At 38.5% G+C, this 25920-nt stretch overlaps 2 protein-coding genes across 9 annotated transcripts in view; one reads left to right on the plus strand and one right to left on the minus strand.

Annotated features, from left to right (window-relative positions):
• Positions 1 to 307: 307 nt before the first annotated feature.
• Positions 308 to 13839, plus strand: Coch (cochlin). 3 transcript variants are annotated; one of them, XM_013065263.3, is made up of 12 exons: positions 308 to 414; positions 757 to 813; positions 908 to 955; positions 2852 to 3008; positions 3884 to 4017; positions 4503 to 4565; positions 6148 to 6192; positions 6281 to 6428; positions 8842 to 8945; positions 9616 to 9842; positions 10023 to 10539; positions 12868 to 13839. In XM_013065263.3, exons 1-12 carry the CDS (start codon positions 336 to 338, stop codon positions 13041 to 13043), a joined length of 1755 nt encoding a protein of 584 aa, XP_012920717.2. In that variant the 5' UTR covers positions 308 to 335; the 3' UTR covers positions 13044 to 13839. The 3 variants fall into 3 exon arrangements, with proteins under 3 accessions (XP_012920717.2, XP_087053378.1, XP_021099559.1); XM_021243900.2 differs by lacking the exon at positions 308 to 414 and adding an exon at positions 463 to 632; XM_087197252.1 differs by lacking the exon at positions 4503 to 4565 and having other exon boundaries at positions 309 to 414.
• A 2880-nt stretch (positions 13840 to 16719) lies between these two features.
• Strn3 (striatin 3) overlaps positions 16720 to 25920 on the minus strand; it is a 96248-nt gene continuing 87047 nt past the window's right edge. For all 6 annotated transcript variants that reach the window (XM_004864037.4, XM_004864038.4, XM_004864035.4 and 3 more), the window contains 4 exons: positions 25115 to 25255; positions 22827 to 22934; positions 18600 to 18686; positions 16720 to 18428 (listed from right to left, as the gene is read on the minus strand). In XM_004864037.4, coding sequence (XP_004864094.1) covers positions 18259 to 18428; positions 18600 to 18686; positions 22827 to 22934; positions 25115 to 25255 — 506 coding nt within the window. In that variant the 3' untranslated portion in view covers positions 16720 to 18258. The remainder of the gene's footprint in view (positions 18429 to 18599; positions 18687 to 22826; positions 22935 to 25114; positions 25256 to 25920) is intronic.

The following is a 25920-nucleotide window of genomic DNA, read 5'->3' on the forward strand; positions in this document are numbered from 1 at the left end:
GCCAGGGAGATGACGGCGGGGACCATGCACTGGGACCGCCACCCCCGCCTGCCGTCCCGCCCGACGCCGTCCCGCGTGCGCCCTGGAGATCCTTCCCGCCCTTTCCCACACGCGCCCGAAAGCCTGGTCCCACCCCGTTCCCGGGACTCTGGGACCTCCGGGACTCCTTGAGGATCGAGGGACGCCGCGTCAAGGGGCCAGGCTGGGCGCCGCGGGGGCAGGCGCCTGTACGCCGGCCTCCGGGGGCCGCAGGAGGGGGCGGGGCTGCGCGGCCCCAGCCCGGGCCCGAGGGACCCGCTCGCAGCTGCCTCCCGCGCGTCCCTCGCGCAGTGCTCATGCGCGCGCCCGGCCTTTATAGCGGCAGCCCCAGCCCCGCTTTCCGCACTCGGGCGCAGCCGGGCGGTTCCCACGCAGGTGCAGCAGCACCCCCGGGCCGGCGCGCGCGGGCGGGATCCCTGATGGGCGTCGGTCCCGACCTTCTGCAGCTCCCAGCTTCTCTGCCTTCCTGTTGCCCACTGCCACCGCCACCCCCACCCCCACTCCCACTCCCACTCCGGGGCTGCACCTCGATTCTGGGTTTGGCTCCATTTGCAGCCGGGGCGCCGCCTCCCGGAGCAGCAGCTCGCCTGCCGGTCTGCTCCCTGTCCGGGCCGCCCTGGGTGCGGAGGGGACAGCGGGGCGCTGTGCGCTAGAGACTAGGACGCCCCACCCTCCCCCGCGCGCCCAACGCCCTCCCTCTGTCTCGCTCTTTCCTAGGTCCGCACACCCCCTCAACTACCATGTCTGCAGCCTGGATCCCAGTTTTCTGCCTCGGTGCGTACGCGTCCTTTCCCTTCCCCTTTCCCCAAGCGCCGAGCGCTGTGCGGCCGGACCAGCCTCGTGCTCTCCTCTCCTCCTCTCTTCGCAGGTGTCTCGCTGCTGCTACTGCCGGATCCCACGGGCAGCGAGGGAGCCGGTGAGTTGTGGGTTCCAGGGAGAGGTTGGTCCGGGCGGACAGAGGAGCCGAGCACCAGCAGTTTTGGCAGCGGGGTCTAGATCGAGTCCCCTGACCTCGGTCCTGGACTAGAGGCGGAGGGCGCGCACGTCGGGGCCCCTGATGTGTTCGGGATCCCTGATGTGTTCGGGGTCACCAAGTTCTCCCACACGAGAGAGATCCGAGTTCGCATGGGGGAGAAGGAAGCCTTGCCACACGCCCGCCCACCCCTCCCAGTGACCTCCCCCAGTGCCGAAAAGGGAGGTGGAGGCAGAGGTGTTCATTGAGCTCCATTGCGGGACACACCAGTCCCAGGGGGTTCCGCAGCGCTTGGGGTCGAGGCGAAGCCTTTAGATTGTCGTGCCCGAGAGAGGGAGGCTGATGTTGTCCCACGTAGGTGGGTTTCTAGATGTCATCTTTATGAAAAGCAGCTTGGCAGTCCCATTCGCTTGCCCACAGTTTTAAGAGTTTTTGTTGCACGAGTAGAGGTCCCGGTCCGAGGGTGTGGTTCGGTGTGTTTTCCTACAATGTAAAAGACAAACTCTTTTCAAAAATATGTTTGTTTTCCCTGAAAAGTAGACGTGAGGATAAGTATTGTACCCGAATGCATTTCTCATCCTTCCCTCAGCAAAGTCAGTCTTAGCAGCTGAAGGCAGTTTCTGACCCAAATTCCAATACTGCCCCTTCCTCAGCCAAAAATGGGAGGAGGATCTAGACTGTTAACAACCAGGAGGTTCCTGTTTTCCTTAAGGATTTTAACTTCCCGGGTTCTCTAGAGCGTTTCGGAGCTGAGGAGTCAGCCCTGTACCCAGCATCCTCTCTTCCCTTTCCATGGACTTCTCTAGTCCAAAACAGAGTCCACCGAAGAGTGTCCTTGTCAGAGGCAGCTGCTCGGTTGGGCATTATCCAGACAGTATTCCTCTTAGAAAAAGAGAGGGTTTTTTTTTTGTTGTTGTTGTTTCAGAGAGTTTTCAATAACCACATTTTCTTGCGTTTGGAAAATGGTGTTTAATAACGTTAATCTCAATATCTATATTAAGTTGACAGATTAATGTTTTGTATTATGTTATCTTGTCACGCATTGCCAAGGGCTTGTCTCTGTCTAGCATCTTTTTAGTAAAATTTTTTATTATTAGTCAAGTTGACTGTTTAAAACTTGAGCATGTTAACAGTGCTTTCTAAAAATGCGTTCATTGGCTGATACATCTCTTTGGACAGATCTGGAGCAGAAATAATCAGGTTCAGTTAAGATGAAAACGCTCCATTCTAGTGGGACTTACTTCCCTGTGTTCAGTTCTCTGAACACATGGCTCTAATTTCCTCATCTGTAAGATGAACAGTTGAGCTAAATAACATTCTGTGAATTTAAGGATCGTTTTACTGGTTTGCTTAAGTGAACATGTGATTTTAAGGCTCTACATTTATAAGATAACTAAGACAAATGGCCCTATGAAGGGAGAGATAACTTAGATTTTTCACAGACCTATGAAAATGTTTCCAAAAAGCTCAATTCAAATTTACTATTTTGAACTATATACACAGTTTTATCAAAGTTGAGATTTTTACATTTCTAGAATAAGTGTTCAATGACTGTTATTTTCTAGATCTGATGTATTTCCAATTATGTGCTTTCAAACAGCTAGAACTGAGAAAATTGTGACATTAGATTTCTATAGTGGCTGGGGACTAAATTAAATTGCAAAAGCAGCTTTTGGCTCCCTAAAATCTGGAATGGTGTGGAATGGTGGGTAAGTCAATATTGTTGGTAGAAGAGTAGAAATTAGGGAAGTAAAACTTAAATTTCATTCCCTAATTCCTCCTCCACGACTCCCCAAGAGGTCCTAAGGGTGCTTATCCCATTCCCCCCTTTCTCTTCAGTTCCTATTCCTATCACATGCTTTACCAGAGGTTTGGACATCAGGAAAGAGAAAGCAGATGTCCTCTGCCCAGGGGGCTGCCCTCTTGAGGAATTCTCTGTGTTCGGGAACATAGTTTATGCTTCAGTATCCAGCATATGTGGTGCCGCTATCCATAGGTAAGCACAAAGGCAGCTGTGGGGGTGGGGGAGATGCAAACATAATTATTTTCCCACTGTAAGCCATCTGGGCCACCTTCCTCCTCACTTTCCTTTGGTGCCAGTTGTGGCCATAGAAGATGGATATAGTTTCAAAGTTTTCTTGGGTATCCTTGAAACATCAAATACACAAGGGAAGCTTTCTGACAGGGCATATTGCATTACTTCTTGGTGGTTAGACTCCTTGGTGGTTCTGAAACAGCTCTAATTATTTCATGTATTATGAAGTTTTGTCCTGTGTGCCAGCCATTTTCTTAACTTCCACAATTCTACAAGGTAGGTACAATTTTACTCCATTTTAGCGATGAGGATACTGAATTTAGACAGTTGTTAAGTATCTTGCCCAAGTCACAGTTGTTAGCCAGTGCCATGGTATCCTTCAGTACAATTGCCCGTGTGAGACACTTTTAAAAAATGCAATCCAAGCACATGTGGAGTATCTTAGGGACCCAATTGTTTGGCACCCTTTTTTTTCTTTGGTACCGGGGATCAAACTCAGGACCTTGCGGTTGTGAGGCAGGTGGCGGTACCACTGAGCTAAATCCTCAGCCCATTTGGCACCTTTTATTAACTACATTTCTGAGCTGTAGGAAACAGGCTAATACATTTGTATTCTTATCAACACTGAAGAAATTTGACAGCATATAACCATTTCCCCAACAGGTTTTGTTCCAGTGTAGGCAAGTTTTGAAAAGACTGGCATTATGCTTAGATGACTTCCTTGCTGAACTATTTTCTTGATTAATGAGAGCAATAGATGCAGCATGGCACAATAAGTCAGTTGGATGCCCTGAAAAAGTGTAGATAGTGTCTCAGTTGTTACTCTTATGTTGCAGAGGAGTAATCAGCATCTCAGGGGGACCTGTACGAATGTATAGCCTACCTGGTCGAGAAAACTATTCCTCAGTGGATGCCAATGGGATCCGGTCTCAAGCGCTTTCCAGATGGTCTGCTTCTTTCACAGTAACTAGTAGGTACAATTGTTCTCACTTTTGACAAATATTGGCCCCCTCCCTAAAAAAAAAAAAAATTTCTGCTTTCCTTGGCCAAACTTTTTGATTCTAATGGGAAAAATCTGTGGTCAGGAAGAGGTCAACTGTGGGGTACAGCCAGGAAACCAGAAAGGTCACATATCACACAAGCCAAACTTAGGTGAATAAGGAAAGAACAATTTGCTGTGAGATAGTAGCAGTAGAAATATGAATCGCCTATGGTCAGAATGCCTGGACATTTACCAAGTAACACTAACCTGCAAAGCTAGTGAATTCATTTTTGATGATCCTTTTAAATATAATAGATGAGATTCTATTTGAGTTCTCTGAAAGTAATGTGCAGCACGTTTCTACTGATCATCACCATTACCCTATTACATTTATCATCCGAACCCTAAATTGGATTCATAATGCTTTGGTGATGAAGGAAGAAGAACAAGTAGACTTATCTTTATTTTAACAGAAGGCAAAACTAGTACCCAAGAAGCCACGGGACAGGCAGCGTCCACAGCACGTCCACCAACAGGTATGAAACATGGAATCTATATCTCCTTGTTGCCTTTCACAGCATTTGGAAATTATAAAGAAATATGTTACTGATGGAAGCTTTCCTTTAAAAACGTGGCAAAATACTTGATGAAACAACTTTTAAAGGAAGAAAGAATTATTTTGGCTTAGGGTTTCAGAGATTTCAGTCCATGGTCAGCTGGTTTCATTGCTTTTAGGCCTGTGTTAAGGGAGAAGCATCCTGGTGGAGGAAAGCTGCTGCCTCAGGGCAACCAGGAAGCAGAGAGAGAGCTAGAGCTTGGGCTAATGGCTTCCTCCTGCTTTTGTTCATCTGGCCTCCACTCAATTGAATAGTGTTGCCATAGTCAGGGCAGGTCTCCCTCCTTAGTTTACTGTCCCATGTGCTAGTCATTTCTGGAAACACCCTCATAGACACATCCAAAAGTATGCTTTACTAATTTCCTATGCATTTCTCATTCCAGTAAGTTGACAGTCAAGATTAAACCTTACAAAAAAGAAGCAAAGTAAATATTGTATGTTTACTGATATATTATGCACAGAAATATTCAAATTTATATTTAAAATTTCTTCTTGTATTTTTGACTATAAACTTTGCTGACAGTTATTCTCTTGAAGCCCTACCTGACTTGATAGAATGTGCCTAGGAACTTGCCAACATTAAAGAACATGAACTTTCTGCTTTCATTTGCTTCACTAAATTCCCTTACTGCACTGTCATATTTACTGTCTTACTTATTATCATATGAATAAAAGGATTGCTGTGTGTGTCTACTGTAAAAAAATAGCCAGGGATCCCCCTTTCTAAGACTATGTTTAAAAACTGGAGATTAAAACCAGGGAGCACTAAGCTACACCTCCAGGCTTTTAAAATTTTAAGACAAAGTCTAAGTTGCTTAGCCTGGCTTCTAACTTTGCTATCCTCCTGCCTCAGCCTCCTGAGTATATCACACACATAGCAACTATGGCCATTTTAAAATCAAAGAAATTAAGAACTTTAGGCTCTGAGTTCCCAATCTTGGCATCAAGTGTGGGTTTGGAATTTTAAAAGTCTTAAGTCAGAGGCATATCAAATATGTAGGCTTCCTATAGTCCCTTCTATAGTCATTTCTTTGTTCGGGCATTGCTTCCTCAGTCTAGAAAATCATAAGGAAATTTTTTTTAAAAGTCTTTTCAAGAATGACACTTCTAATGCCTTTCTATAATCCTGCACTGTGAGAGGCTGAGGCAGGAGGGTCTTAAGTTGGAGTCTAGCCTAGGCATTTTAGCAACTCAGCAAGATTCTGTCTCAAAAAAGGGCTAGTGTGTAGCAATGGCCTTGGGTATAATCTCCTCAGTACTGGAAAAAAAGACGCTCCTATCCAGGTACAGTTCTACACGAGAGGCTGAGGCAAAAGGATCACAAGTTCAAGGCCAGCCTGGGCAGCGAGACTGTTTCACAATTCTTTGAAAGGGTTATGGATCTAGCTTAATGGTAGCGCACTTGCCTAGCATGTCCCAGGCCCTGGATTTAACCCCCAGGACTGCCCCCCAAAACCAAAATGCCTTTCTACTGCTAATGCGAAGTACTGCTTTTGTTTCAGGCAAACAACTAAAGAAAACACCTGAGAAGAAAACTGGCAATAAAGGTAAGAATGAGATATCCATTTGTGAAAGTAGCATTTCCTCTGCCTTTTCCTGACACTGCTAATGAGAGGACTTGTTTGATATTCACAGACTGTAAAGCAGACATTGCATTTCTAATTGATGGAAGCTTTAATATTGGGCAGCGCCGCTTTAATTTGCAGAAGAATTTTGTTGGGAAGGTGGCATTAATGTTGGGAATTGGAATGGAAGGACCTCACGTGGGCCTTGTTCAAGCCAGGTACCAACTTTGTTAAAATGAGACGTGACTGATGTATTGAATGACAAATTACCAACCTGGCACATTCACTTTGGTTTAATACAATCATGCTGAGTTGTGGACAAGGTGGATTTCTAAACTATAAATTCAAGATTGAAGACTGCCTGGGCAGATGCTTGCCTAGTGAATTATGAGGCCCTGGGTTGGACTTCCAGCATCACAAAATAGTACCTGGGCAGACTGAGGGCCCCTTTTGGAATAAAAGGATTTAGAGACTGCCTGTATATATGAGGACAAGAAGGTAGATGCAAAAGTCCTGTTGCTCGCGTAATCCCTCACATCTACTCTGCTCAGTTCCCAGTTTCTTTTTCTGAAGGAAGAAGCAGTGATGTCTATTCTTTTCTCTCCTGCCATTACTCTCTTCAAAAGACTGTCTCTTGTATCCTCTCATTCCATAGTATTTTGAGCATTTTCTCATAAGTACTCATCAAAAACTGACATTTCATATATTCCTTTGTATGGTGATTGGTGATTTAACCATTCTTCTCTTGCTTTGTCACCATTACACATTACACTATGACATTATCCTTATACCATCTTTGTGCCTATCTCTGATTATGTTATTAGCTAGATTCCTATATATGAGGTTCTGACAATTTTAAAGCTTCTGAAATAACTAAATTGCTTTCTGAACAGATGAGCTAGTTTTAAACTACTATGAACAGTGTACAAGTAGTCACCAGAACTACTACAAACACTAATTTATATTTCATTTGTTATTTTTTACAGTTGGCTCTGCTCTTAAGAGTTTCTTTTTGGTGTGAGATGACTATTTAATTTTGTTTTCTATATATTTTAACTATTTATACCTCACTTTATTCTATTGCTTTTTGTGTGTGTGGTGCTAGGGATTGGACCCAAGCCCTCAAGCATTCCAGGAACGTACTCTCTCGTGGAACTACATCCCCAGCCCTGTAGTAGCATTTTTACACACAAGTCTATTTCTTTAATCAATATGCTAAATCCTTTTTGTTTAAAATGGGGTTTCACTAAGTTGCCAGATTGGCCTTGAACTTGTAATCCTTCTGCCTCAGCCTCCTTAAGTAGCTGTGATTATAGACATGTACCACCATGCCCAGCTTTATATGTTTGTTTTCTTTTCTTGAGACAGGGTCTCCCCATGTATTTCAGGCTGGCCTCAAACTCATGGCAATTCTCCTGCCTCAGCCTTCCAGGTGCTGAGATTACAGGCATATTTCACCATGCCTGGCTTTATGCTAATTTTTACATCCTCTCTTATACTGTTTTTTGTTTGTTTCGAGACAGGGTTTGCCATGTAGCCCAGGCTGGCCATGAACTTGTGGCAATCCTCCTGCCTCGAACCTTCCAAGTGCTGTGATTATAGGCATGCACCACTACACCCGGCCTCTCTATACTGTTTTGATGACTATAGCTTTATTGTACATTTTAACAGCCCATGAGGCAAGTCCCCTGTAGTAATTTTCATGTATGTTATATACATATATGTATGTTTATATGCACATATTTTTTTTCTTTTTAAAGGGTCTTATTGTGTTGCCCAGGCTGGTCTTGAACTATTAAACTGAAACAGTCCTACTACATCAGTTTCCCAAGTAGCTAGGAGTACATACAGGTGCATGCCACCACACCCAGCTAATAGTAAATCTCTTACATATAATCTTAAGATTGGTAAATGTCATTATCATTTATTATAAGAAAAATTTAATATAATTCATGTCCTTATAACTTTTTCCATTTTTATAGTTTTGGTCTTAGTATAATTGAAATTGTCCCTTCTGATCAGAGAACTGGGTTAATAGACTCAGGCTGCTCAGTACGTCCAGGGTCCCTCACTGCAGCAGACCTAGTCTCAACCAGCTTCTTCCTAGGCACCTTGTGTCCAGCTCTGCAGCCTTCCACTAACCCTGAGCCTCTGGGCCAAGGTGGGTTTCAGGTGCTATACATACTGTTTAGGCATAGATTTTGGAGCCATACAATCTAGCTGTTTTATTGGGCAGATTACCTAGGTCAGTGGTAGTGAACCTATGGCACACATGCCACAGCCAGCTGTTTTATCATTGAAAGCTCTAAAAGGCTTGCCATCACTGACCTAGGTTCTCTGAGCCTGTTTCATTTATATAATAATCAGGATAATAATCTGTACCTCAGATACATGATGAAATGAGATTATACATGTATTTTATTATCCAGGATATAATAAACCCTCAGTGTAGCAATTATGTTGCATTTCTGAAATAGCCCCAGTAATTCAAGTAATGATGTAGTGTCTTAGTTGACTAGGATTAAAAATGAAACTTGAGTTGTTGTGTGATTTGGAAGTTTTTTTTAAAAGCATCTAATGTTGCATGTTTTGCCTTTGTGATACTCCCTGGATAACTTTTTTTAATTACAGTGAACATCCCAAAATAGAGTTTTACCTGAAAAATTTTACATCAGCCAAAGATGTTTTGTTTGCCGTGAAGGAAGTAGGTTTCAGAGGGGGTAATTCCAATACAGGTAAGTAAACTTTGGGCAATACAGTAAAGAGTTAGGTTATTAGTGATGAGACATGTAAAACAGTATTATGTCATTTTGTATAAGCAGATGTGAAGCTCTTCTTCTTGGCACTGAAATTATCGCTAGGTCTGCATTTGATCAACAGAGATAAATATTCAATTTATAATGGAAAATATACCAAGGAGATAATTGATAATTTTTAAAAAATGAAAACATTGTGATATATAATCTTTACATTGGACAGGTCAGAGATAACTTCAGAGAAATACTTGTTTATAGCACTAAAAAGCAGCAAAGGTCAACAGACTAATGAATGCAGATGTGGCAGAAAGAATTAGAGTAGCACAAGTGACCCTCTGAGAATTCTTGTTCTGAGTCCTTAGAGGTACTCATCAGTCACCAAGGGGCAGGAGAGCATGACAGGAGCAAGGGGTCAGTTCTGTTTTTGACTGTTGACTGATGTAGGGTTAAGGAAATGTGAAGCTTCTGGGAGGTGAAAGAGGAAGTAGTTGGGTTGAGGACAAAAAATAGGCCTAAAGGATAAACTTTCCCAACTTATGTATTTATTATAGACTCAAGTATCATATAAATTAATGATGCCAAATTGCTCCAGGGAAACAAATGTCATTTAAGAGTGTTCAATGCTGGTTTGCTTCATTTTCAAACCTAGGAAAAGCATTGAAGCATACTGCCCAGAAATTCTTCACAGCAGACACTGGAATGAGGAAAGGGATCCCCAAAGTGGTAGTGGTGTTTATTGATGGCTGGCCTTCTGATGACATTGAAGAAGCAGGAATTGTGGCCAGAGAGTTTGGAGTCAATGTATTCATAGTTTCTGTGGCCAAGCCTATCCCTGAAGAACTGGGGATGGTTCAGGATGTTGCATTTGCTGACAAGGTAAGGTGGTGAGAGTATCTTCAGTTATGGTGATATGGATTGAACTTTGGACCTCTAAGCATAGTGCTGACTAGCCTTTATCTAGATTAACTTTGATCACTCAAGATTTAATGTTTTCACAATTTCAGAAGAAACAATTTTTGATTCTTTTGAATATCTTTTATATATCTCCCCCATTAGGCTGTCTGTCGGAATAATGGCTTCTTCTCTTACCACATGCCCAACTGGTTTGGCACCACAAAATATGTAAAACCTCTGGTACAGAAGCTCTGCTCTCATGAGCAAATGATGTGCAGCAAGACCTGTTATAACTCGGTGAACATTGCATTCCTAATTGATGGCTCCAGCAGTGTTGGGGATAGTAATTTCCGCCTCGTGCTTGAATTTGTTTCCAACATAGCGAAGACTTTTGAAATCTCAGATATTGGTGCCAAGATAGCTGCTGTGCAGTTCACTTATGATCAGCGTACAGAGTTCAGTTTCACCGACTATAGCACCAAAGAGAATGTCCTAGCTGTTATCAGGAGCATCCGCTATATGAGTGGAGGAACAGCTACTGGTGATGCCATTTCCTTTACCGTTAGAAATGTGTTTGGTCCCGTGAGGGATAGTCCCAACAAGAACTTCCTGGTGATCGTCACTGACGGGCAGTCCTATGATGATGTCGGAGGCCCTGCTGCTGAAGCACATGATGCAGGTGAGGTCCTTTTCCTTCATATGGGAATGGAACTGAGAAGTGGTTTTATTTTGAGGTAAATACGAAGTTAATCACTTATTTTACTGTATACCTGCAGTGTGACGGTGTTCTCAGATCATTAACCAACATTAGCTGACTTAATTATCAGAGCAGTCCTATTCATCTCATTGTACAGATGAGCAAACTTCCCCAGAATGACAGCTATTAAGTAGCAAGGATTGAAACCCAGGCATTCTGGTTTCAAAATCCACATTCCTACCCACTGACTGGATTATTAGAACTACACTAACAACCATCTCACGTTGAGGACTTACATTACTGGTGTTTATGTTTGGCTTAAATTTGGACTACATCCCAAATAAATTAGTTACCTACAACTTACCTTTCGATTCTTTATCCTAATCTGTTTTAGATTTTAGTCTGGCATGAGTTTTCTAAGATGCAAGGGTCTCCAGTAAAAGTTTTAATCCTATCCCACTGAAACTTTTCCTAGTTTTTTTCTCCTTCTTGAGATAATACACTGGTGATAATACTTCTTCACCCCAACTTTAGTATTTCTTTATGTTGCTGAAATCAAGCCAGCAAAAACATTCCCTTTCTGGAGAAATAACTCAGTAACTTAGGAGAATCAACAGCCTTACATTCTTGGATATTCTGCCATCTCTTTCCGCCTTAATTCCTAATGACTTTCTTTCATTTCTATACATCAGAACCTCTCCTCGTGTATATTATATATTTTTATAAATATTGATAAAATACACTGGTACCTTGGTTCATGACTTAATTTGTTCTATGATTTTGGGAAAGATGGCCACAATCTTGTCACCTGATGCAGAGTTTGCACACATAAAATTCTGCCAAACACCTCTGATTGTGAACCAAATTATTTGCAAAGTGTTCGTGAACCAAGTTACCACTGTAAGTATGACGGAAACTGCTACAGCCAATTTAAACTATACATCTGACTTATAGAAAGTATTTTTTACACATTGGCAACAAACCTGTGTTGAAGTGAAGACATACCTATCTGTTGTCACTCTCAAACAGAGCATACTGAACTAGTTTATGGTAGCAGGACTGTATTTAAGCTAAAGCAAACTAAACTCAAATACACATTTACCCTGTGATTAAATTTAAGGAGGCTGGGCTACATTGTAAGTTTCATAAAATTATCTTAGCGAAAGTCACAAAAGCTAGAAAACAGTAAGATTTTAGGGCTAGATCACAAATTTTGTTTAAATCTTTAATTATATACTGGGACTAACGAACAATCTGAGCTAGACTGTAGTACTCGAAGTGAGAAAAACTGAGGAGTATTTTCTGTCTGGCAGTGGTAATGGGGAGAGGTGATTAGCTGGTGGTGATCAAATTGTTTCAAGTAGCTTTAACATCCTTTACATCGTCTTTCTGAGCACTCTGTTTCACTAGAAAGGGAATAAAATCTGGAACAGCGAAGTGAAACTCAAAAGATACTAAGGGGACTACGGTAATCTCCCCTAAGAATCTGCTGAACCAATACATCAGGACTGATGCAAATTGCAATGGGTATGAATCCAACTAATGAATTACCACCTAACCAAAATGTAGTTATTAAAATTCTAGTAACTCCAGGAAATGCAGATGGAATGCTCAAATGAAACTGAAATTATCCAATTCATATAAATCCCTTGTTTAGGATTAGACTATCAAATTATGATTGCGTTTTCAAAGTAACTGTAAAGACTGAAATCAAGGAAATAAGTTACATTATCCACAGCAGACTAGATACCATTCCCCAGACAAGGCAGCCTTTGAAAACTTTCACCACGTACCCTTTTGTGTCATTCTCTTGCTTGAGTACTGGTTAGGACTAACAGTGTTTAGTTACACAATGATGATAGGCTCAGGCAGTCCTTTCTCATGCCAACCTCAAAAGGGAAATTTTGATCATCTCTTTTTTTTAACCATGTGTGTTTCCTATAGGATATTTTTAAGAAAGGTACTGTGTATCAGGCCAACAAAGTTTCTGTTCCTAGCTTACTAAATGTATTGTTGTAAATGGATACCAAGCTTCAAGGGTTTTTTTGGTATTAGTCATCAATATTAGTCTGTTAATATGGTGAACTATACTGATGGCAGAGACTTCTGGTTTTGACCAAACTGTTTCATAACTCATCACAATGATTGTGAAAACTTACCCAACAATTTGGTATGGGGAATTTCAGTTCTTCAGAAATTATTATGCAGTTTTCTCTGCAATTGTGTACTGATGTATGTGGGATATATACACATAATTTTATATATAAACTGGATCGGTTTCTAATTCATTTTAAAATACTTCTGTTGTAGGTATCACCATTTTCTCTGTTGGTGTGGCTTGGGCACCTCTGGATGACCTGAAAGATATGGCCTCTAAACCAAAGGAGTCACATGCGTTCTTCACGAGAGAGTTCACAGGCTTAGAACCAATTGTCTCTGATATCATTAGAGGCATTTGTAGAGATTTCTTAGAATCCCAACAATAATGGTGGTATTTTGATAACTGAACAAAAAAGTGCAAGATCTAATGTATGAATTGTATTCTTATGATACTGAAATACTATAGCATACTAGGATCAGATACATTAAAGATGTCAACAGCTATTTTAAGCAAATAAGCCTTCATTTAAAGTTATTACCTTCTAATTACAACTTAGACTTTTAAGACTTGACTGAGGCTTTATAGTCATGGCCCTTAGAAACTCAGGAAAGAGGAAGAGAAGATATCATGGATTAAAATCTTAAAGTTCTAATGTACCTATAAAATGTATAGATATGCAAGTGCCATAGCTCAATAAAAAAATCTGATACTTAGACCAAAAGCAACATTCTTTCTCTGTTATTCTATTGATTATATAAGGAAAATGAGCAAGGTTCAAGTATCAACAGTGTGACCCAAGTGAATGTTTTCTTAAAAACCAATCGATAGCTGTTACTTCACATACTAAAGAACTGTAATTGTGGGCTATATAGAAAGGAAATGAGTATCAATCTTTGTGTATTTTCATAACTTACAAATGAAAATATACAAAAGAGGATTGCCAGGTATTTTTCTATATCTTTAATTTTATATGTGTATAGATCGGCTTGTACCCTATAAAAGTAATGATCCAAGGACTGAGAAGATAGTAAGGACTTTGAAGAGATTCAAATAGCAGAAGTATAGAAAAAATATTGTAGTTTGAAGAAATAAATCGCTAGTGACATACTCTATGCCACTTTACCTTTATTATTCCATGTTTCTCTGTAGGATATAATAAAAACTCTGTACTTACTACGATACATAGACCAGTCTGAATTGCTTTTTTCATACCAGGGATCAAACTCAGGACCTTGTACTTGTGAGGCAGGTGGCAGCACCACTAAGCTAAATCCCTGGCCCTGAATTGCTTTTTTAAAATCATACAATAATACTGAATACCTTTCACTTATTTACTGAATGCCTACTGTTTTGAGGCATTACCAGGTTAAACACTATGACATGCTTTTGAGCATTTGCTTCAAGAGAAATGTTTTGTAGCTAGTGTTACTTTTCCTTAAGAGTGTTCGTAGGGCTGGGGATTTAGATCAGTGGTTTCACTGCCTGCTGTGCAAGTGCAAGGACTCAAGTTCAATCCCCGGTACCAAAAAGTTTGTGATGTTTGATCGAAACTCTTAATGACCTAGAGGGACTCTCCCCACAGAGATGCTCTATCACCCCATCTTGCCTGACTTTCTGTCCCCTCATCGCTACCTCACTTCAAGCAGATACTACTTGTAACAAACTTTACAACAGAAGAGTTGACCTGAAGAAGGTACAATGGACCCTCAAGTTACAACTGGACATATAAGCAGCTTGGGTTACAACTGGTAAGTTTAGTTGTAACTTATAAAGTCTTGAGTTACAACCCAAATGCTGGCTCCTTGTGCTTCTAGATGGTCTCAGATACAGATTTAACCAGTAAAGAGTTCTGGAAGAAACATAACATCCATTCCTGTGTGGGGTTGATAAATCCTCGGACATTGTCTAAGGACACTGAGATCTGCCTGTATGTAGGAGACAAGACAAGGTTGTGTAGAGAAGCCTTAGCCTTCATTTGACCAACCTGAGTTACGAGCCCTTGTGAACAAACTGAGTTTAAGTCAAGGGTCCTCTATATTAATTGGTTGTAATACTCCAGTAAATCTTTTCAGTCCAACAATTATACAGTCCTTGCAAAGAGAATAAAAGCATGTTTGAGAAGAGACACAACTTTAACTTTGACAGCATATAAAAATTTGATCAAAGGGCTGGGGATTTAGCTCAGTGGTGCGACTGTCTGCCTTACAGGCACAAGGTCCCAAGTTCAATCCCTGGTACCCCCCCCCCAAAAAAATTGATCAAATGGTGAAGACAGTAACTTCCCTCCTCCTCCTCATTAATAAAAAGCTGCCGGGGGGCCAGGGATTTAGCTCAGTAGCACTACATCTGCCTCACAAGCACAAGGTGCTGAGTTTGATCCCCAGTACCAAAAAACCCACAAAAACCCCCCAAAAAACAAAACTGCAAATATGATTGAGAATTTTAAGAGGAGCAAAAATGGGTTTAACTTCTCCCCCCCGCCCCCAGTACATAACCTCAAATTCTCAACCAGGAGTACCAAATTATCTATTACCTATCTGTATCTCTATATTGATCTCTTGGTATGTCTGTCTGACTAGGGTCTTGCTATGTAGTCCAGGTTGACCTCGAACTTGTAGCAGTCTTCTTGCCTGTGCCTCCCTAGTGCTGGAATGACAGGAGTGAAATATTAATCTTTAATCAAATCTTGATGCTTCCAAGGCATTAGTTCTTCTAAATAGCTTTTTCCCCCCTTTAATTCTATAAAAGACAAAATTCTGGGGAATTTGAAGGTAATACTTTTATGACTTATAGCAACAAGAACAAAATCAAGAACTTGAAGTTACTGTCAATTATTCCTGTAAAACAATCAAGGGGTTAATAAACCAAAAAGAAATTTTTTTAAATGGACAATTTTAACTGTAGCAGACATGCCTAAATTTCAAATATACTAGCTTATTTACAATTTTAATACATTAGATGTGATGTTACTTTTCAATAGGTGACAGTTTGATATTAAGAAAAATAACATGAAGCCAGGTATGGTGGTGCATGCCTATAATCCCCAGTACTCACGAAGCTGAGGTGGGAGGATTGAGTTCAAGGACAGGCTGGGCTACATAGTTCATTCCAGCCTAAACTACACAGTGAGACCCTGTCTTTAAAAAATATACTAAATACCTGGCCAAAAAACTAGTTAAGGGAAAAATGAACATATATACTAATTTTTACTCACTAGTTTTAATATATTCCAAAAGAGGTGAATACTTTGGCACTACAATGATAACTACATTGCTATTAGAGAGTAATGTAATGGGTTGGGATAGCTGCCAGAAACAATACTAGATTTGGAAGAGGAGGTGGGAGAGTGTCCTTTTAATTTGTTCATTAGAGTGTTCAGTGCAGAGAACAACCACCAAAGATTTTTCTTAAAAAGTTTTGAGGCCCGGGGATTTAGCTCAGTGGTGCTGCCGCCTGCCTTGCAAGCACAAAGTCCTGAGTTCGATTCCCAGTACCAAAAAAAAGTTTTGAAAAGTCTTAGTGTTTCACCAGCAATAACTAGAACTTGCCAGGTGTCTCAATGAATACACAATGTCATTTAATTTTCGCAGCAGGAATTTAAATAGAATTTGTAAATTTTCTAGTGCCCCCTTCTAATTCCATTTGCAACTGCCTTCAAAAAAAAAAGATATTACCTGTGGAAGGAAAAAGTTTTAAGATAGTAATACTATACCTTATTTACAAGGACATTTTTAACTAATGAATAATGCAGTTTATTCTTTGCTGAACTTTTTCATGGAAATAGGTATGGCTAGATAGGACAACACCATCAACTGAAATTCAGATTTAATAGAGTAACAATGTCTAAGCAAGTTATTAAAACTGCATCTTTTTTTAAAGTTACTCTGAATGGACTAACATTTTATAATTTTTAAAAACTTGCCAAATGGGGTGAAATACTTCAAAAAGATGTTTTTAATACTGTTACTGTTCTAATCTTAATAGAATACCAACAAGCAGTATAATGTATAATACAAAAACAGCATAAAAATGAAGGACTCACTAAGAAATCATCTCCTTGCCCTAGTTTAATTATGGAGAATATTGCACTTTATTATTTAACATAAAATGATGTGGCCAACAGTAACATACAGGTACACAATTTAATATTTATTATATGCATTTTATATACATTATTTTTCAACAGGTGTACTTTTGTGTTGTGGTACAATCTTAAAAATTTGCCAATTCATAGTTTGTAAAACAAAAACCTTACAAAACTCATCAAAACTCACAAACTGATCAGAAAAGGTTTTTGGAAGACTAGAAAAAATACTTTTATTGTCTTAACCATGCATTACACAAACAAAATCTTTAATTACACCATAAAATTAAGCACATCTAAAAAAATAAAACAGGGAAAACTAGTCCAAACACAGCAGATTCTGTATCCTGATTCAACTTTTTTTGTACCCTATTTGTAATGCAAATAAAATTTTATTCCAAATATTTTTAAACAAAATAATTCTGTTTGGAATCATGGTAAACCAAGATAAGTATCTGATGGGGAAACACTTTGGATTTGTAACTTAAACTATAAAATATTGCATTTTTAGTCTATTTTAGACTATTGAAAGAATCCCAAAATAGATATACAGGTTTCTTTAGCACATTAATAAAAGGATATAAAGACCAACAAAAAGTGAAATAAATAATAGGCCATTAGCAAGATGGATAATCCTTGATAAATAAACTTGTAAATACAGTAAGATGTACAAAATATCACATAGTGATAGGATGCCAAGATTAGTTTTTTAAGAGTTCATTTGGAGTACTAAACCCCACTGTTTTACTTTAATACACTTAATAGTCCTTGGTTCATGAAGACATTTATGTGATGAAGGTGATTTAGCATCTTTATGAAGGACTTAACTGAGCTATATTAGGCAAAAAAAAGAAAAGAAAGTGGTTATGGGCAGCTGGTCAGTGAGATCTCATGTTTTAGGGTTGTATAATGCAGAAAAACTTCAATCTTGAGCACTGTTGTGACAGGTGAAATATATAAAAAGACTTATAAAAACTAGAATTTTATCCAAACATTTTGTGCAACTAATGCTAAAATATTTTAAGTTAAATTTTCCTTTTTTTTTTTTCAAAGCAAAATAAGTTTAGAGGGGAATCTGTGGCATTCAACTGATAAACATAAGATCACTAAGAGATGAAAATAAGGTACTCTTGGAGATCATGACCCCCCACAGGAGCACCAAATTCCTAACCCTAAGGCAGCACACAGAGTCCAAAAAAAAAAAAAGTCTTTGTAAGATCAGATTCTACATTGGCTTACACACATCTAAAAAAAACCCCAAACATATGCTCAGTTCATATCCAGTACAAATACTGGAGTCCTTTTTCTTTTTGTCCCACAAAGTACAGTAATGACAGTTAAGTCAATTCGCCTAACATTATTTAGATGTGATTTCCACTAATTTATGCCTGCCCCAAATGCCTTCACCAGGCAGATCACATGTAGTGTCATATCCAGTAACCTTTTTGATGGCAGTGATGCAGACCCTCCTTTTCATCCACGCAAATCTTCTGTCATGATGAGAATTTCTACTGATTCACACAAATACTTTGGCAAGGGCGTCAGCTCCTGCACTGGCAATATATGCTTTTGATGGATGGAAAGCAACATCATAAATTGATTCATCCAATTTCTTCCTATGAGCTGTTATTTCTTGCACACAAGTCTTGCTATCTAAATTCCATAATCTAATTGAACAGTCATGGCCTGTAAAAAGACAAATAAAGCTTGTTATTGAGTAATGATTCTTATTAGAAAGTTTATGGGTGCTGGGGATGTAGCTCAGCGGCACAGTGCCTGCCCGGCAAGCACAAGGCTCTGAGTTCGATTCCCAGTACCAAAAAAGAGGTTTATGGGAGGCACAAAGATCAGACTTACTTCCAGACATCAAATAGATTCCATTAGGATCTACTGCTAGACTTGTAACAGCATCTAAATGAGCTACCATAGAATGGATCATTTTACCTGTAAAACATAACAGCGAAGATAAAGTTTCCAAAAATATTAAAGTAAGAGACTGAGACCAATGCAGCATCAAGCAAAAAAAATCCCTTTATCAATACTGTTTTGGTAAAACTACATACAATATATTAAGTTTACCATTTTAACCATTCAAAAATGTACAATTCAGTGGCTGTTAGAACATTCACAATGTGCAACTATTACCACCATCTCATTCAGAACACTTTTGTCACTGAAAAAGGAAACTATACCCATTAAGCAATCACTCCCCATTTGTCCCTGCCTCCAAGCCCTGGCAGCACTAATCTGCTCTTTCTAGAGATTGGCCTATTCTGGATGCACCATATGAATGGACATAATATGTGGCTTTTTGTGTTTGGCTTCTTTCACTAAGTATGTTTTCAAGGTGCATCTACCATATAAATATTTTGAAGAGAATTTTAATTCTAACACAGAACTTTTCCACATAGTTACTCTTAGGAAAGACATCTGTGTGACATGCATTTGACAGTATCTGAGAGACAATGGAAAACATAACATTAGGGCTGAAAAGGTTTAAGACATATAAGGTAAAATTAAAATTAACATCTTAGTAAAAGATCTTAAGATTATTTTATAGACTTCAGTTAACAACAAACAAATCACCAGAAAATATACACCTAAATCTTCTAGAGTCAATTTTATTTATCCTATAAAATGTCAATTCTTTTATATATTCAAAACAAGAAAGGGGAAGAAGAGATAGGAACACATCACAGAAATTACTCTAGATTCCCCCAGATATTAACAAAACCACTGCTCTAAAAAATGTCATCTAATGAATACTTTAATTGAAGATTTAGCAAGAAAATGGGATTCCAACAGCAAGTTAAAATTAAAAACAAGTTGGGATACAAAGCTGAGCTGCACAAAGACTGGGGCAAGGCCATCTTACATTGGCAACATATGCTTTTGGTGGATAGACAGCAACATAATAAATTGATTCACCAGGCTGGGTAAGGTGGCAAATGCCTGTAATCGCAGCACTCAGGAGGCTGAGGAAGAAGGATTGCCACAAGATTGACTGAGGCTAACCTGGGCTATACAGTGAGATCCTGTCTCAAAAACCCAAACCAAATCAAACCAAATCAAAACAAAAAAATTCACTAAAGAAGGTAATAAAATAGCAAATAGTGATACTTGTAAAATTTACATCCCTTTTACTCAGCAAAGAGTCTATTACTAAATTCCTTGGCAGCCTCTAAAATCAGAGTTACAATCATTTGCCATGCCTCTGGGCCTTTATGACATTTTACATTCGGGCATGAATGAATTCTATTGGGAACAATTCTACATAATTTTGGGGAAAAATCATTTTAATTAAATCATGATTAGGGCCTAGTTTTCCTGCCTACAGGCCAGCTATGGCATGTCAAGACATAACTCCGTTTACGCCTCCGTTGCAGCTAGATCTCAACGGTCTGGTGATGCTGGGATGTTTCAGGGCAGGACTACACCAGCTGGAGACATATTGGGAGGAACCAAATCTTCACCTGCACAGTTCCTCCTTGTTCTAGGATTATCACCACCACCCTCTGAGTCATCTGCTACTTTTGTTTCTGCTGATGTTCTGAATAAAAGTGTGGCAAGCTCAGGGTCTGGGGTCTTTGCTGCCAAGAGCAGCATGGACCAGGCCAAAGCTCAGTTTCTTCTCTAAGTCTTATTTCTGTCTATATATTAATTAATTCACTGTGTGCTGCCGTGGCTCGCAGGAGACTAGAACTTGATACACAGGTTCTAGTAATGTCCCCTTTCCCTGTTCCCTACAGAGTTCTACTTTTGTTACTTGCCATGAAGCTGTAACTGTTGACCTCAGTGAAAAACTCACAATTCTGAAAACTTTATTCCAAAAAATTATAAAAAGTCATATTAATTTCTGGCAATAGTAAACAGTTATGAGTTAAGGACAATATTAACGAAGTCTCATCATTTGAAACCACAGTTGCTTCTCATTAATAGTAAGATTAATGAATAGAGGACAGAAAAATCATTTAACACAGTATCTTCAACTTATTAATCCCTCTCTGATCAGTATTACTAAAAAAGAACCCAATACAATACAATACAATACAATAAGAGCCTAGCATATGAACTGACTGGCCTCCAGGACAATACTGTCAAAACATTAGGAGTTAAACTAGAATCGCTAGGTTTCTTTAAAAGCCTTCTTACAGGGCCGGGGATTTAGCTCAGTGGTTTTGCTGCCTGCTGCGCAAGCACAAGGACCCAAATTCAATCCCCAGTACCAAAAGAAAAACAAAAAAAGCTTTCTTATAGAGGGCTCCAAATTTAACTCCAGTCCTCCAGCCTGTGGAGTAGCTAATGCCCACCATGGTATCTTAAGTCAATTCAGAATCTATCCTGCTTCTTCACATTGTCAAAAAGTCACTTGAAAATGTGAGTAATCCTATCAGATGAACCATATAAACAGATACACAATGCTGGATAATGATGTTGGATGCTGGCTTCTACTTGTGACCACATGAAACTTCAGTCCTCTTCCAGTAACCCAATGTGTGTGTAGAGCAGCAAGATCAGTTTAAAAAGGTGAGAGGAGGTCAAGTTTTTCATTGCTTAAACCCTGTTGCTATCTTCATTCACACCATGGGTAAGTTACCAGACTAGTTAACCAAAGAATTTTAGATTTGGAAAAAATTTGAAAGATTATATTCTCCTTGTCTTTGTCACTGCACAGAATTTTTATTGACTATTTCTTGATTTCTGTTAGCAAAATGTCTCTAAAGACTTATTTTGCTTTTGTGCACAACTACTAAAATTCTGTAAATTTTATAATTCTGTAAAATATTGTAAATTTTCATTAATCAAAAATCTTTTTAGAAACACAAAGGAAATTACCTATTGCAACAAAGGAGGACATTTAATTAAATGATTCAAAGAACTGATATAAGGAATTAAACTGGGAACATGTACATGAATGTGAATTTTATTTCCTGTGCGATATGAAAACCTATGAATAGTCACTGTGTTCCCAATTTGTTCTACTGGGTTAAAAGGAATCTGTCCATGAAAATGTTATTTGAACAAAAGGATCTTATGTAAGACTGAAGACTGAAACTTACTGCCATATAACTTCCAAAGAAAAACCTATAATTCTAGTTTGCTGCCTGGTATGATAATTCGTTCTGTAATAATGTTCCAGTTAACATTTAAATTTCTTATCTGAAAGTCCTCCAATACCCCATTTTAAGCTTCTTCTCAAAGTAGACCCTTGCTGTCAGACCTCTTCTGAAGAGAGCAAGCAGCATTTCATATAGTATTTTATATGAATAACAGACGAAAAAGAGGTCCTTAAGCAATACACACACAGAGCCAAGCATGGTGGCACGTAGCCTGTAATGCCAGCTACTTGAGAGGCTGAGGCATAATGATCCCAGGTTCAAGTCTAGCCTGGGTAACTTAGCAAGACTCTCTCAAAAAATAAAAAGAGCTGGGGATATAGCTCTGTGTTGCAGTGCTTGCCTAGCATGCATGAGGCCCTGGGTTCCATCCCTAGTACTGCTAAACAAAACAAAACTCACAAATACACACACACAAGTATGGCAAAATTAAAATTTGATTTGACATCAATACAACTGATAAGTAAGTTTCCTTATAAAAAGAAGGTAAGACTATAGGAAAGATAATAAATGATACTCACTGTATCATCATTTGATTAATCAAATTTTATAAACATATCTAAAATGTCAAATCCAAGAAAGAGATGTCTTCTGCTGTATTAATTTCTAACAGAATATGATGGAAACATTTCCAAAAATGGAAGGATTTATAATTAACTAAAATGACATGAAGAAATAGGTAGGCAAGGAATTACACATATTTAATGATAAACCCAACATACATTTAAGTGTGTTACCCTAAGTAAAGCAAAAATGTGAGTTAAAACAGTTTAAGGCAAAGGGTATAGCTCAGTGGCAGAGTGCTTGCCTAGCATGCATAAAGCCCTAGGTTTGATCCCCAGTGCTGAAGAAGAAAAAAAAACTTTAACTTGGCAATTTCATGGCCCACAAGTTAACATATATAAAAGATGAGCATTTTTAATAACTTCAAATTTACAGTACTATTAAAAGGAAAAGGACAACTTACCCGTTTTATTGTCAAAAAATTTGATGTGTCTATCTTCATGAGCAGTTATTGTAACAGGAAGTGTGGGATGACTTACTACTCTGTTAATATGATTAACAGATTGTAAACCTGAAAAATAAAGGAAGATAATACTTCTTCAAACCTTCAAATAGAAGTTGGATAATGGCCTTCTTAGTCTTACCAAAATGAATGTTATAAGACTTCACATCAATCATTCTACAAGTATATAAGATCTCTGATACTAAACTTGAACACATATTTTAACTGTGTGGGGGAAAAAGAGAATAGGGTTGAGGAGACATTAAAGTCACTGAATATATTTGGTTTGAGAGTACTATAATTTTTTTTTTTTTTGGTACTGGGGATCAAACTTGGGACCTTGCACTTGTGAGGCAGGCGGCGGCACCAGTGAGCCAAATCCCCAGCCCTTTGGTTTGAGAGTATACCACAGAAACCATGTAAATATTTTACCATAATTATACAATAAACTGCTTAAGTACCTACTAAAAATCAAAAGCAAAATTAAGTGAACTCAACTATCAAACTAGTGGTACAGTTGTGTAACTACAAAGAAATGAACTATTCCAAGTGATACTAAAGCATAGTAATTAGATTATATATCCCTAGCAGACTACATCGTAAGTACAATCTACTACCAAGAGCCAAACTATTTATTGGTGGTGATAGTATTACTACTGAGACATCTGTGTGTATACTAGGAGATAAGCTAAACAAGAGATGACAGAGATGATTAATTTTGCTGAGAATCAAGATAAGTTTAAACTGAAAGTATTTTACTTTTTAAAGAAATGTATGTTTCCTATCTCTGTCCATTGAAAAATACTAAAACAATGAACTCAGAAGCCACATAGTCCATGAGTAAAAGTCAAATAGTCTACTACCCAGATTGAAGTTTTCTAAATGCCATTTTCTGTCCACTTCCCAACCCAACTCTGAGAAATGGCTGATCTAAGATCTTAGGTACAAAATAAACAAGATAAACCTGGAATATTTTTTCATATCAGAAAGCAAGAAAGCTACTGACTACCAGGATCATATCAAGAGGTCTTGGCCAAAATGAGGTCATCTAAACAGCATTAAATATTTGCAATGAACTGAAACACACCAAATACATTTACATCTGAGATATTATATGAAATCGAAAACAGTAAGTACCATTTCATTATTTTGAAAACTTGTATACAGGAGATAAATAGCTACCTTGCTTTTCCATAACAAACACTAACCCCAAGGTAACCAAATTATTGATGAAGGAACTTTTTATACAAGTAGTATAGCTAATAAATGGAGAAGAAAAATAGAATAATTTATTATTTTTAAGAGTTCATGAATGAATTATTTTTATTATTTTTAAAGAGTTCATGAATGAATGATCAACACTGAAAACCACAAAAAGATACTCTGATAAAAGTTCACAAATTATCTACGAAGTAGTCTTGCCAAAACATTTAAAAATTTTGAAAAGAAAAAATAAAATGCTGAGCCAGGTATGGTCGTGCATGCCTGTAATCCCAATACTGTGGAGGTTGAGGCAGGAGGATCACCTCAAGTTCGAGGCCAGCCTGTTCTACATAGTAAGTTCAAGGCCAGCCTAAACTACACAGCAAGACCCTGTCGCAAAAATACAACAAAAACAAAACAAAACAAAACAAAACACAACAAAAGTTGAAGCTGAATTTGAATAAGCCTGAGACTATAACCAACTTATAGGAAATAAAATGGACAGAGGAGCTCATTAAAGGATACACAAGGATGCAAACCTGGAAATCCAGTCTCTGTGAAACTTGATAAATTAGCCAAATTCTTCAATTAAAAAAAAAAGGAAGGAAAATGACAGAGATGTAGAGGTAACCTGAAGATGAAAAGTGATCTGAAGACGTACCAACCAATCATGATGCATGAACCTTCCCTGGATTGCTCTTTAAGGAAACTACAGAACATATATCACATACCACACTTACAACATTTATAGATACTTATTAAAGCTGGATAGAGTATATCATATTTGGTTTTTTCTACTTTCACATATATTTACATAGAAAGTTCAAAATTATTCCTTTACTTTCACTTTCACATTACTCATTCTTCTGCTCCTACATAGCCATAAGGCATAATTTGTGGAAACAGTAAAAATAAGTGTAACTGTAACATAAAGAAACTGTTTTTATATCCTGAAGTCACAAAATCAAAATGTAAAAACTGGCTAAAAGATTACCTTTCATATAAGAATCCTTTTTAAGGTTTCAAAGAAAGTCATGAAAACTTACCCGAATCTACCTGTGATGAAAGTATCACTAACGACTGTGATGTTTCTAAATCATAAATTACTGCACTACCAGTGTTGAAAGAGGTCACCATATGGGCTGGATCACAGCCTATAAAGTCAACTGATGTAGGTATTCCATGCTCTGAAAGAGGCCCAAAGAGATATAGTATAAAAACAGCAATTTTTAAATTTCCACTTTAGTAAGAAAAAAGAATTCAAATTTTCTTGATAATATCAATCATTGAAAAAGCAGTTGTGTTAGGATGGTAAGGAAGCAACTTCTCAATCATTTATTTAGTTTTTATTTATAACATTCTATTTAACAAAAAATGCAACTAAAGAATAGATATTTGCAAAACTTATTTGTTCTCCTATGCATTTTCTTCCAAGGTAGAAAAATGTTCTGAATTCAGTCTATCGGTCCACTCGCCTATTTTCTTAGGAAACACATGAAAAACTGGCATTCTGACATCATCTTGGGAGACTGGTCAGCTGTACAATCTGTAAGCCTTACTTAACAGCTAATATAAGTCAAATTTTTCAATCTATAAAAATGAAGCATGGATTGTGAAATCCACACTGATGCACAAGTATCCTAAAGTGGCTGGAGCAGCAATTTCTCCTTTTAGCATATTAAGTTCAACTAGCCAGATCGATAAGACAATTAGATAAAACCTGAAGTCTAGCAATTAATTATCTAGATAAAGCAAAAAATAAATATCTAAATGAATTTTTACCTCTAAAGCCTGGGAACTAAAAAGTAGAATCACTAACATATCAAAAAGATACATAAAATATACCACTTAC

This window comes from Heterocephalus glaber, unplaced genomic scaffold (assembly GCF_053883595.1).
Source record: "Heterocephalus glaber isolate CG9 unplaced genomic scaffold, H.glaber_assembly_v1.0 deba00001662, whole genome shotgun sequence".
Classification (NCBI taxonomy): Eukaryota; Metazoa; Chordata; class Mammalia; order Rodentia; family Bathyergidae; genus Heterocephalus; species Heterocephalus glaber.

What these genes read in the sequence shown, in the direction of transcription:
- Coch (XM_013065263.3), top strand. Translation starts at nt 336, where the DNA reads ATGCGCGCGCCCGGCCTTTATAGCGGCAGCCCCAGCCCCGCTTTCCGC. An exon ending in GTGGGCCTTGTTCAAGCCAG is followed by an intron (nt 6,429 to 8,841) that starts GTACCAACTTTG and finishes TTTTAATTACAG; the next exon opens with TGAACATCCCAAAATAGAGT. An exon ending in ATGTTGCATTTGCTGACAAG is followed by an intron (nt 9,843 to 10,022) that starts GTAAGGTGGTGA and finishes CTCCCCCATTAG; the next exon opens with GCTGTCTGTCGGAATAATGG.